Consider the following 13,762-nt stretch of genomic DNA (forward strand, 5'->3'; position numbering starts at 1 on the left):
TAATGTAATGATTCTCTGTGTTAGAAGATATACCCATGGGGCTTCCCTGGTGGCGCAGTGGTTAAGAATCTGCCTGCCAATGTAGGGGACACGGGTTCAATCCCTGGGCCAGGAAGATCCCATATGCTGTGGAGCAAACGAAGCCTGTGCGCCACAACTACTGAGCCTGCGCTCTAGAGCCTGTGAGCCACAACTATTGAGCCCATGTGCCACAACTACTGAAGCCTGCACGCCTAGAGCCTGTGCTTTGCAACAAGAGAAGCCACCACAATGAGAAGCCCACTCGCTGCAACAAAGGGTAGCCCCCACTTACCACAACTAGAGAAAGTCCACGCAGCAATGAAGACCCAACACAGCCAATAAATAAATAAATAAAATTAATAAAAATTAAAAAAAAAAAGATATACCCATGTAACTTAACCTCCTTCACTGGCTGAATGGCAAAACGGTAGCCTAAAATATATACATAAGATTAAGATGTGTCTGGTCTAATGAGTCTTTAGAAGCCCTGTGTTTGCAAATGCAGTAGCTCTGAGATTATGTACATGACCACCTGTCTTCTCTCCGGAAAGAACGGGCAACTTCTTAACAGACATTCTTCTTTGCTTCTGCCTTTCCAGATAGAAAAGTGTTTCTCTCCAAAGGGAAGCTGACGTGTGCAGGCTCTTCTCTGTTTCTAAAGAAGAAGTGGGGCATTGGATATCACTTAAGGTATAGACACTTGAGGAGGCTGAGGGTGAAGGAGAAAAGGGCTGGAGTAGGGCCTGAGGCTTGAAGCAAAATGTCACAGTACAGGAGCATGTATTTTACTATTAGACACAGATGTCTGCATAAACGTATACACATATTTGTGTAGAGGGGTGTGTGTGTGTGTGTGTAAATAGAGAGAAAGGCAGAGAGAGAGAATGTATGTATAAGAGATATTGTTTTGGCTGATTTTAGTGATGGAGACTCTCTCCCAACACACTGTTTATTCAGGATGCTGTGTATTAAGGAAACTCTCTCAGCTGACTCACCGTATTTCACACCCTCAGCATCTCTCACTCAAGGCGTTAACGTAATGTCTTAGGTGGGCTCCTTGCTTTTACTCCTCCTCCCCCTCCTCCTCCTCTTCCTCTTGTTCTTCCTCTCCATCCCATCCCCTTCATTTTATTTTTATCATTATTTTGAATTGTAGCGTATTCTAGCTGTTATTTCTTGAGCAATTCAGAGACAAGATATTTAACATCATTTCACTTAAATCTTCTATTTTTTAAGATAGGAACTGCGGTTACTTCCGCTTTACAGATGAAAGGATAGGCTCCCCAGGTTAGTACGTGGTAGAGCCAGGAGTTGAAACTGGGTATTTTAACTTCAAAGTCTAGTATCCAAATGGATATTTTAAATTACGTTTTAATTTATATGTAGAATCAGTTTGTCTAAAGTGCAGCTCTGATTTATACCATCTACGCATTAAAAAGAAGAAATACGTGATGATAACAAGACAAAGCAAACAACCAAACAAACAGAAAAAACTCCAGTGGTTACATTTTAACCACCAGCGTCCAGACTATGTAGCCAAGCAATGCCAGTCCAACATATCATGGCCCTCACCCCATTCAACACCCTCTAGCTAAAATGAATAATTCATTGTTCTTTGCACATTGTAACCTGCACTTCCCATTTTTGAGGTTACTTCTTCAGGCTGGCAGTTTTCTTCACCCCATTTCCACCCATTCGTGCCCTGAAGAGTTACCTGAACGCTACTTCATGACGCCTGTATTCATTTCCCAGCTCCGTGTATTGTTCCAGTATTTTAATTTCCTAAGGCACTCGGTTTGACCCTCTTCTTGGAAATTAAACTCTCTGAAACTCAGTTTTCTCCCCTAGAAAGTGGGAATAATAATGCCTAGTTGCAAGTAAAGATACAGAAAAATAAATGAGACGGCACCTAACACATGCATGGCAATAAAACATGTTCTCAAAGTAAAACCGCGCCGGTCAAGTCTGCTGCCTGATTCGTGAGTCTCTTCGTGGGCTTGCGATGAGTGTCATCGCCTTCTTTCTTCTTCTCAGTCCTGGCCACCGAAGTGTGGCCCCTGAGCCAGACCCAACCCACTTCCTGTTACTGTGAATTAAGTGTGCATGGACGCAGCTGCTCCCACGGCTTTGGGTACCAGCGAGGATGGCTCGCGTGGTCAGCAGCAGAGCTCTCGTGGCCGGAAGAGCGTGCGATATTTACTGTCTAGCCACTGACAGGAAAAGCTTGCTGACCTCCACGTACGAGCTCTAAACTCTTCGGGGGAAACACACGTGCCGCTCAGACGGCCCTCTGGCACGCAGCACACGCGCTTGTAGGTGGCTCAGAAATAGATCGTGAACTGGTTTCATCTTCAGGGCAGCTTCATCATGAATAATCAGGATGTTGTTTGCCTCCCCGCCTCCATGGGTTTTACTGCTTCTAAAAACGGCCTATTTCTCGTATGTTCATTATCTTACGTGTAAATAGAATAATTGTGACATAAGCATTTGATCAAATGAAATAGCTACCCTTTCTTAAGGACGTACTAGGTGCAAACATCACCAATATTCAGTTCTGAGACCAGCCCTAGATATTAGGAATCTGTACTCTATTTAGTGAGGAAATCATTCAGATAGGTTAAATAACATATTTCAAATGGCAAAGTGTCAAAGGCAAGTCACTCCTGATATTTTATCTACTGTGTACTTTATAACCTTGATTAATAAAGTACCATTTTTTTCTACATTGGGTAAATATCTTTGTCCTTGATACTTTGTTCTTAGTCACAGGAGGGTTAACATGACAAAGAAAGCAAAACCTAGTGATCCCATGAACCCAAACCCACATTCTTCCATAATTAATTTCCGTCTCTAACCCCATTTCCTTCACGGCACTTCCTACTACCGGTAATTACTTTATTTATCTGTTTACTGGTTTTCTGCCTGTCTCCTCCACCAGACAGCCAACTCTGCAAGAGCAGAATAATGCTGTGTTATTCATCTTTGTACACTTAGCACTTAAATTTTTGTCACATACCAGGAACATAATGAGTTTGCATCGGAACCAGGAACGTAATGCGTTTGCATCGGGTGACTAAATCAAACAGCTGAAGCTGTTTCATGTCGATGGCTCTCAAACGTCCCTTTTTCTTGCTCAACAATCCTATTTAGCCAACTTCAACTCCCTTTGAAAAATCTTCAACATTTTTCAGCTTGCACGGTCCTCATCTGTGCTGTGCTCTGCTGTGTCCCTGGTGTTTCCACTCTGTAGCTATTCTCTCCTTAAGAACCCGAGTCTATATGAACCTTCTCTGGGCATTTTCCCTGAGTAACTGACCAGCAGTTCCAACCAGTTCATTCTTTGCTTTCCCCCATCACCTTTATGTGATCTGATTTTCTGTCCTCTTATTTCATGTTTAGATGGCCCACGTCTTGCGTTAGATTTTAATTGATTTTTCTTTGTCCCATAGAGACTAGTAACTTTTTTCACGCTATTGGAGACTATGGCAAATAACATATATCTTTTTTTTTTTTGAACACCAGTTTGTAATTGAATGAAGTGTGTGTCCAGGAAAAAATAACATCACTTGTAAAACAACACATCCCTGATGCCAAATTATCCGCAGAAAGTGAAGGAAAACTTGTCTATACGTTGCCCTTAGGAAGAACAAATAAATTTCCAGGTAGGTATATGAACAGCATGACATGAAATGCATGAATAATATTATTAATGATGATGTTGAAAATTACTATAACTAGCATTTATTGAGAGCTTACAATTGTTCAAGTATGTGAAACACAATGTAAAGAATAGTACAATAACCGGATTATTTTATCTCTAGTGAGAAATACTATATTCTAGTAGTTGCACTACAATGCCTGGGCATTTTAGGGTTTTTTTTTTTTTAGTCCTTTTTTCCCTTTGTAGTGTGTAGCAGAATATTCTAGCAAATTATTGAAAACCTTTGTCTTAATCATTATGTTAAATGCCCCCAAAGTATGGCTTTTTCTTCTCTCGACAAGACCTTGGGTTTTGCAGGCTGGTACCTAATAGTGTACTTTATCACAGCTATTAGAATTCTCTGCCACGTAAACACATAGCTGCATCTCAGGAGGCTCCGTTTCTAGAGGTTTAGCTGGTTTCCTGGGAACACCTGCAACTGATTTTTCACTTTTTTTGATTCTCTGCGTTGATGTCTGCACATTCGGTACAGCAGACACCTCCCCCAGTCTTCCCAGACTGGCCTTGTTCAGGAGAAGACCACCCCCTGCCAGCCTGCTCAGAAATTCTGGAAGCCTCTTTCAAGTCTTTTGCTGCCCAGGGAGAAGCAGGCAGCTGTGGTTTCGGCCAGGTCACTCTGTGGTGAGCAGGGGAGTGAGCTGTGGCATTACGTAACCGGAAATCGCCAAGGCTGTATGCTCTTGGCGAGTGATAGACACATGGACAGTACAGAATAGAGAATCTAGAAATAGACCCACACACAATGCCTAAGTGATTTGTGACAAAGGTGGAAAAGCAATTCGATGGATGAAAGACAGTCTTTTCAACAAGCGGTGCTGCAGCAAGTAGATCCGTAGGCTTTACCCAAGTCTCATGCCAAATACAGACACTGACCCAGTGTAGTCATGGGCTTAAATAGAAACTGTAAAACTGTTAACAAAGTTGAACATAAACAGGAGAAAATCTTCTGGATCTATGATTGGGCAAAGAGTTCTTAGATTTGACACCAAAACCATAATTCACAAAAGAAAAAAAAATTACAAATTGTACTTCATCAAAATTTAAAACTTTCACTCTGTGAAAGATCCTGTTAAGAAAACTTAAAAAAAAAAAAACAAAACTACAGACTGGCAGAAAGGATTTGCAAGCTCTGTATCTCACAAAGGACTAGTATTCAGAAAATACAAAAAACTCTGAAAACTCAACAGTGAAAAACAAATAATCCAGTTGGAAAATGGGCAAAAGATAGGGAGACACCTTTCACTGAAGAAGATACACAAATGGCCAAAAGTACATCAAAAGATGTTCAATGTCATATGTCATTAGGGAAATGCAAATTAAAACCACTATGAGATGTCACAATGTACTTAGAATGGCTAAAAAAATGTTTTTAATGTGATAGTGTTAAATGCTGGCTGTGATGTGGAGAAAAGTGCATCACTTGTGCATTGCGAGTGCGAGCACAAAATGGCACAGTTACTCTGGAAAAGAGTTTGCAGTTTCTTTAAAACATAAAACCTGCAACTACCAAACAACCAGGTAATTGTACTTCTAGGCATTTATCCTAGAGACATGAAAACATGGTCACACGAAAACCTGTACATATTCATTTCAGCTTTATTGGGCATAGACGAAAACTGAAACTGCCCAGTGTAACAAGTGAAAGGTTAAATAAATTGTGGTACGTCCATGACATGCAATTCCACTTAGCAATAAAAAGGAACAAGCTACTGCCTGGTACACACAACAGCCTGGATGAATATTCAGAGAACTAGCCTCAGTGGCGAAAGTCAATCCCAACAGTACTGTATGACTCAATTTATTCAACGTGCTTGAAATAGCAAAATTATAGAAATGGAGAACAGATGAACAGTTATGGGTGTGGCTCTAAATGGGATGGAAATGTTGTCTATCTTGACCGTATTAATGACAGTACAGTGGTTGTGATGTTGTGCTCTGGCTCTTTAAGATACTGCCATTGGGGAACACTAAGTCAAGTGTACAGATCTCTCCATATTATTATTTTTTCCAACTTCATGTGAATCTAAAATTATCTCAAAATAAAGAGCTCAATTTAAAAAGAAAAATAAGGGACTTCCCTTGTGGTTAAGAATACACCTGCCAATGCAGGGGACATGGGTTCCACCCCTGGTCCAGGAAGATCCCACATACCGTAGAGCAACTAAGCCCGTGCGCCACAACTACTGAGCCTGCGCTCTAGAGCCCGCGAGCCACAACTACAGAAGCCCGCAACAAGAGAAACCACCACACTGAGAAGCCCGCACACCACAAGGAAGAGCAGCCCCTGCTCGCTACAACTAGAAAAAGCCAGTGCACAGCAACGAAGATCCAACACAGCCAAAAATAAAATAAAAATAAATTAATTAATTAAATAAAAAAGAAAAAGAAAAAGAAGTTTACTAATTATGTTTGTCATTCAGAGAATTTGCACTGACTGGTTGAAACAAACCTGCCACATGTGTGGTTGATAAAGACACAGAAATTACCCCCGAAGTCATTCAAATATACATTTTATGGTGACAAATACTCCTTATAATAATCAGGCAAAGTATTAATTGAACCCTAATTAATGCGTATTAATAGCAGGTGTCATCTAGAGGAGGCGTGTAACATTTTCGGTACCATGAAGACCAGTGCGCGCTACTCATGAGCTGTGTGAATGTTGATTTCTTTCTCTCTGCTTTTCTGTATAAAGTACTGTAATCAAGATGATACTTTTCACTTATCCTTTTGCCCAAAGAGAGGCTCCAGGTTGCAGCCTCAGGGCTTTTATGACCACGCTAGGGTTTAAAATTAGGTTTTTATTTAACCTTCATTTAATTAACCTTTATAATTCAAATCCAGGCAGGCAGAGACACTGTTCATTGTTTTAAGAACAACGACTGAAGCAAATGTGTTTTGGGTGAATGAACTAAGGAGTAAATACAGAGTTGCTAGAGAGAGTATTAACTGTCACAGTTGCCTATTTTCCAAGAAAGTTCCCTGAGTCAGTGCCTTATTCTCTATGAGATCTTGTGATTTTTTTCTTAATTAAAAAAAAATTATCTATTTCCGATGTACTTCCTTTGACGGATATTTCCTGAACTGAAGAAAGTTCTGCACAGTCCAACTAATTCCCCAAAAGTTAGCTCTTTCCCTTCTCGTGGTTAAAGCACAAATGGATCCCATTGGTATCTGTTCTCTGGAAAAGACTCTTCAGTTAATCAGGCTTAGAGTTGAAAAAACTCAAATTTCTGTTATTAACTAAATTTTAAAAGCCAATTGTAAACAAGGTCCTGCTGTATAGCACAGGGAACTATATTTAATATGATGAGATAACATAATGGAAAAGAATATAAAAAAGAATGTGTACACACACACACACACACACACACGTGAATCAAAAATTATCCACACTCCAGTTATAGTCAAACTTCTGTAAATTCTACAGCCAGAGTGTGGATAATTTTTGACTCACCCCCATGTGTATAACTGAGTCACTTTGCTGTACAGCAGAAATGAACTCAGCATTGTAAATCAACTATACTTCAATAATCATAAAAGCAAGTCAGAAAAAACTTAAATGAAATTGATAGAAATATAAATGAGTATAAATTAATATTTGAGTAAAAATATATGGGCTGTAACACAATATATGAAATTAATAAATAAAATATAAAATTTGAAGGATAAGGCTACTTATTACGAAATGTTAGTTTTTTAAATGTCTGACGCATTGAAAGTATAATTTCGTATATTTGCACTTTTTAGCTTGAAAAGTTGTCTTCAGCTCACTTACGACTTTGCTGTTTTCATTTGTTGCTGTGTATCTCTGTTCTGTAGAACTTTACCAGGATCTCGATAGATGTTCTGGCCTGGGAACTGAGAATTACGGTGTTTCCATGACAACCTTGAATGAGGTGTTCCTGAAACTAGAAGCGAAATCGACTATTGACGAATCAGGTAAATAAAATGCAGGACAATTATCATGTAGAGGTATTCACAGTAGCTCGTGGAATATATATTTCCATAGGACACTGTTCCAAAGACGTGACAGCAAAATGTGGGTTTCCACGACCAAGGCCGTCCTTAGACGAGCGTATATGAGGGCACCATGCACGCTGTCCTCCTTGTGACCTTTGTGGCCAGTGTAGCCTCGTTATTCCAGATGGCCCGTTTTCTTCTGTCCACGGCTCACCCCTCATCTCAGCCTGTGTTCCAAGAGCGACGTCAGACGAAGTGCTGACGTTAAATCTCTCTCGGAGCCCTTCAGACGTGTCGTCTCTCTGCCTGCCGGCCTGCGTGGCGTCTGATGGGGAGTCAGCCCGAGATCTTACGGAGGACTCGTGGGGCGACTTGTTTCCTCTCGCTGCTTGCACGCTGCTTCTTTTGTCTTTGTCTTTTGACAGCTTGACTGTGATGTGTTTAGGTGTCAGTCTTGAATTTTCCTGCTGGAGCTGGTGAAGCGTCTTATATGCGTAGATTAGTGTTTTTCATCGGTCTGGGGAAGGTTTTAGCTGTTGTTTCTTCAGCTGCACTGTCTGACCCTTTCTTCCGCTACTCTCCTTCTGGAACTCCCGTTTTTATATGTGGTAGCATACGTGAGTACGTTTGATAGTTTCACGTTTCTCTGAGACTTCATTTTTCTTTGTTCTTTTTTCCTTCCTGGTCCTTAGGCTTAATGATCTCAATGTAGCTTTTGTCACGTTCACTGATTTTTTTCTTCCACCTAATGAAATCTGTTGAAGTTTTATTTTTCAGTGCATCTATTTTATTTCCCAGTTATTATGCATCTCAAATCCAAAATTTCTATTTGGTTATTTTAAATAATTTTTATATCTTCAATGATATGCTCAGTTTGATGAGACGTTGTTGTCACCAGCTGCTCAATGTACAAATATTTGTAGATTTCCTACAAAATTATTGTTATTGACATTCACATTTTTAGTGTGGTCGTAAAACATAACCTATGTTTTTTTTTTAATTAATTAATTTATTTTATTTATGTATTGGCTGCGTTGGGTCTTTGTTGCTGCACACGGGCTTTCTCTAGTTGTGGCGAGTGTGGGCTACTCTTCATTGTGGTGCTCAGGCTTCTCATTGCCATGGCTTCTCTTGTTGCAGAGCATGGGCTCTAGGCACGTGGGCTTCAATAGTTGTGGCATGTGGGCTCAGTAGTTGTGGCTCACAGGCTCTAGAGCACAGGCTCCATTGTTGTGGCGCACGGGCTTAGTTGCTCCGTGGCATGTGGGATCTTCCCAGGGCAGGGCTCAAACCCATGTCCCCTGCATTGGCAGGCAGGTTCTTTACCACTGCGCCACCAGGAAGTCCATAACCTATGGTTTTAAACCTTTTCAATTTACTGAGACTCGTTTTTGAACCAGCATTTGATCTATTTTGGTGAATATTTCTTTTCCATTTAAAAAATGTATACGTATATACACATACATACACTTGCAGGCATGTGGGAGTATTTATAGGACTGTATACGTATAGAGTACATATTTACAGAACTTCAGTTATTGTGTGGGTTGCTGTGTAGATGTCAGTTTGGTGAAGCTGGGCGATAGTGTTGTTCAAATATTCCACGACCTGACTGATTTTCTTCCCCATACGTTTTCTATAAATTACAAGAGAGGGATGTAAAAATCTACACTTAGCTCCCAGTTTGTAGCATGTCAGTTTGTAGCTTGTTGCTCTAGGTAAACACCTAAGATCATTGTTTCCTTTATCAAGTTTCTAAGCCACACGTAAACACTATAACAATCCTGCATATTTATCTCAACCTCTTGGACGTACTGTCTGTATCCAAATTATATAAGATCTCCCTTCTACTCCTTCTGTCCTAGAAATGCATCTTTCATTTTCTCGCTCAGGGCAGCTGCCCTCAATGCCTCAGTTATGCAGAAGACACTCACCTTCTCAGGAACCCCTGGGTGAGACAGACTCCCGCAGTAAGCTGCGTAAAGTACGTCTGAAGTGGGGCTTTATGAATTGCTTGTCTTGTGTTTTGCAGGTACTGCCAGTTTCGGAGAAGGCCCAATGGAAAGAGCTGGAGACACAGAAAGGCTTGTTGACATGGAACAAGGTCTCTCTTCACTCAGTGAGACGAGAAAGACGGTCGCTGGCCTGCCTCTCTGGGGACAGCAAGTCTGCGCCATGGCGAGGGTCCGCTTATTAAAGTTAAAGCATGAAAGAAAAGCTCTTTTATCACTGTGAGTATCAGAGTATCTTTTATCACTGTGAGCACTGATTTTTTTCGGTCAGTGCATTAACAAACAAATCTGAGGTTTAAGATAGCTAGTGGGAACCTGCTGTACAGCGCAGGGAGCTCAGCTTGTGGGGCTCTGTGGTGACCTAGAGGGGGTGGGAATGGGATGCGGAGGCAGGTCCAGGAGGGAGGGGATGTATGTATACCTATAGCTGATCCACTTCGTGTACAGCAGAAGCTAACACCACACTGTAAAGCAAGTATACCCCAGTGAAAAAAAACTGAAGCTATTATAAAATAAAATTTTAAAAAAATCTAACGTTTAACAGCAAGAGAAAACAAAAAATAAAAATAAATTTGTGCATCTACAAAATTAAGAGCATAATACCCATTCTAGTCAATGGTCCTAGCAGCTATCTGTTGGCAGGCCAGCGGGTAGAATTTATAATGTTTTGCAGCCAATTGTAGAGAAAAGTTGAAGTAAAGTTACATTTTCCTGTGATTTCCTTCTCCTTCAAAGCTTCCACTGTGAAGGTGACAGAAACATTGGAATGTGGACCTTCTTCCCCAGATTCCGTAGACAAATGCCCTGTTTTAGATGCTGTGTAGGCATGCTACTGACCCTTCCCTGCATGTCTGGACTCTCCCCTGGTGTCCTATTTGCTCTTCCCCAGATGCCAGGCCTTCCCTCCAGCCCTCTTAAGTGAGGGTGGCCCGCTCTCCGTACCTGCTGTGTGCATAAAGGGCATTGTCCCTGGCCCTGAGAATCACGTCACCTCTCATTAACACCCGGGTGTCCACAGGACCTCGGCTGTGCAGCAGTGCCTGGCCTGGGAAAACTTTGCGGAAGCATCACAGAGACAGGAAACTTGGCACGTAATAGAACATCAGTAAACACTTGCCAGACAAATAAGTCATGAGAATTCACGGAGCATCTTTGACAAGGAGATGAGCAATGATTTAAGAAAAAAATCTTTAATATTAATCTGGCAGCACTGTATAACAGAGTCTGGAGAGATGCCGGTCATTTACAGGAATTCCACTAAGAGGGAAGATTGTAAAATTAGGAATGGAGAAAGATTTGGAAGACAGAATGAACATTTTCGACTTGTTTGAAATGGAGAATACAGAAGAATAAAGAGCAAAGAATAACTGAAAATTTGAGCCTACACACTAAAGAAACCCTGCAGTCACTAACAGAAGCGGGGACTATGTGAAGAGGGGTGGACATGAAGAAAACTGAGTACAAGGAGTGGATGAATTCACCAGCAGAAAGGTAGGGCCTCAGAGGGGAATCGCAGGACACAGAGCCCATGACGTCGTGCGGGCCAGCCAGTGGCCAGAGAGGAACAAGAGAAACGAACAGTGGGTATACCTACACTCTGCCATCTCCAGTGTAGAGGCGGGAGAAGGACAAAATACTCGAGAAATGAGTCAGAGAGCTATGTGTTTCATTCTCATAGTTTCCTGATCTCATTACAGGAGGATCTGCTCAGTTTTAAAAGGGTAGGAAATGACTGCATGCACATCAGCAGTTTTCTTCCGCGTAGGCTGTTGATTCTCGCAGTTGGATTTGGCCCTCTTCTTTTGGAGCGCGTCCTCGTGAAAGTATATCAGACCAGCTACACTTGGGAACGCTCTCCTCACTTATGCTTCCTTGCGCCTGGCCAGCAGCCACGTGGTCCCCGCACTCCGCTGTTAACCATCAATAAAACAGGTAATCGTGCGGCAAATATGCTCCATTTCCAGGTGCCTTCCCTGCTCAGGGTGTTACTCAGAAAACATAAACACGGGAGCGAAAAATGAGCCTTCAGCTTCCTCAGCGTGTGTTTAAAAACAGTCTGCGAGGCTTGGAAAGGATGAATACAAGCCCAAAACAGAACAGGAATTAGGAAAGCGTTTGCCAAGGAGAAATACACGATCTGGTGGCAGTTTGCGAAACGCGTTTGTACCCAAACACTTTTCTAACGGCTTGAGATGTAATTCACAGGCTTTATGATGTATTCATTTAAAGCGTACAGTTTGGTGGTTTTCAGTGTATTCAGAGCATTGTGTAACCCTCACAACAGTTCATTTTAGAATATTTTCATCTCCTAAAGAAACCCCATACTCACGAGCCGCTCCCATTCACGCTAGGCCCAGCTTTGAGCGATCGTAAACTCACTTTAGTTTCTATAGATTTGCTACTCTGGATATTTAATATGAGTAGAATCTTACAGTATGTCATCTTTCATGACTGACTTCTTTCACTTAACATGATGCTTTCAAGGTGCCTCTGTTGCAGCGTGCATCGATACTTCATTTCTCAAATTGTTGAATAATATTTTATTGTATGGGTAGACCACAATTTTATTTATTATCCCTCAAAGGATGGATATTTTGGTTTCTTCCAGTAACTGGCTAGTATGAAGAATGTTGCTATAAACGTCCAGGTTATGGCCATTCATTGCAAGATTCTAGGAAGGAAAAACGTCTATTCCAGATGCCATATGGTGCTAAAATTTTTTTCACATGAACAGAAATCATAAGCAAATAAACATAAACACCATGAGAAGTAAATAGATTTTTAATTCACGATAGTAAGTATGTTATCATGTGGAAATATATCCTGAGTCCCTATTACAATAAGTATCACATAATGACATTAATTATAATTTCAGCGCACAACTTGACATTGATTTTCCTAGTTTTGTGATAACCGATTATTTAACTATGACTTAGGGACAAGCATTGATGGTTTTATACATTCTGTGGAGAACCAGAACATAGCTTTGGAAGTGGATGTACTTGGAACTAGAAATGGCCTAGATGACCCATCTTATAACGGAGCCATTATAGTGTCTGGTAATGAGAAGGTATGATGCTCTCTAGTTAACCGTTTCTCCCAGATGTCATCTAATATTAATATGCTCAGGCCTCCAATTTTGGAAACAAAATGAAAAACAAATACTGCTTTTATTTATTGCTGGGTCCATTGTGGTCATTAGTACGATACAGTTTATATATCAGTCATTGTCTCTCAGCACAAACTACGCACAGTAGCAAAATAAATAGGAGGGTGAGTCAAAAATTATCCACACTCTGGCTGTAGACTTTATTTTAATTAACTTTTAGGAAAGACAAATGCATCATTTTTTGACATAATCTCCTTGCTTTTCAATACACTTTATCCGTCTGTCAACAAGCTTTCGTATTCCCTCATTAAAAAATCTTTTAGGCTGAGCTGTGAGCCACGAATGCACCGCTGTCTTTACTTCATCAGAAGTGAATCTTCGTCCTCGTAGGGCTGCTTTCAGGGGACCACACAGGGGAAAGTCCGATGGAACAAGATCAGGACTATAGGGAGGATGCTTTAACACCTTAAAACAAAGCTTTTGCAGAGTGTCCACAGTGTGGGCAGAAGTGTGTGGACGTGCACACCCTCAGACCACAAAAAAAGAATCACTGCATACTGCTCTTCTTTCGTGTACATCACAAGTGGGTCATCCATTTTTGCTCACACCGCAGTTACAAATGAACTGATGTAACATATTCACACCTGCACAGCTACTGGGGAGACAGTAGCCTTGAACAGAAAGTGCTGATAAGACAGTGCAGCCAACGGAAGTTTTGATATAACCGGAGTGTGGATAATTTTTGTCTCACCCTCATACTATACACTGATCAAATGTCAAGTATATATTTAAGTCCAAATAATTTATATTTACTCACAAGGGTTTTATAATACATATATTCTGAAACTTTTGTGTCTTCTTAAACAACAACAGTTCTTGAGTCTAGCCTTAAGCCAGACATCTGTGTTTTGAAGGTCAGATACAGCCCATATGCAT

General features: G+C 41.0%; 1 protein-coding gene across 1 annotated transcript in view; it reads left to right on the forward strand.

Annotated features, from left to right (window-relative positions):
* Window positions 1-13,762, forward strand: part of LOC130839655 (ABC-type organic anion transporter ABCA8-like) — a 59,125-nt gene that overhangs the window by 24,824 nt on the left and 20,539 nt on the right. The window contains 6 exon segments of the mRNA XM_057713880.1: window positions 621-711; window positions 3,544-3,683; window positions 7,565-7,684; window positions 9,738-9,936; window positions 11,483-11,649; window positions 12,654-12,787. Coding sequence (XP_057569863.1) covers window positions 621-711; window positions 3,544-3,683; window positions 7,565-7,684; window positions 9,738-9,936; window positions 11,483-11,649; window positions 12,654-12,787 — 851 coding nt within the window.

Source organism: Hippopotamus amphibius, chromosome 17 (genome assembly GCF_030028045.1).
Source record: "Hippopotamus amphibius kiboko isolate mHipAmp2 chromosome 17, mHipAmp2.hap2, whole genome shotgun sequence".
NCBI lineage: Eukaryota > Metazoa > Chordata > Mammalia > Artiodactyla > Hippopotamidae > Hippopotamus > Hippopotamus amphibius.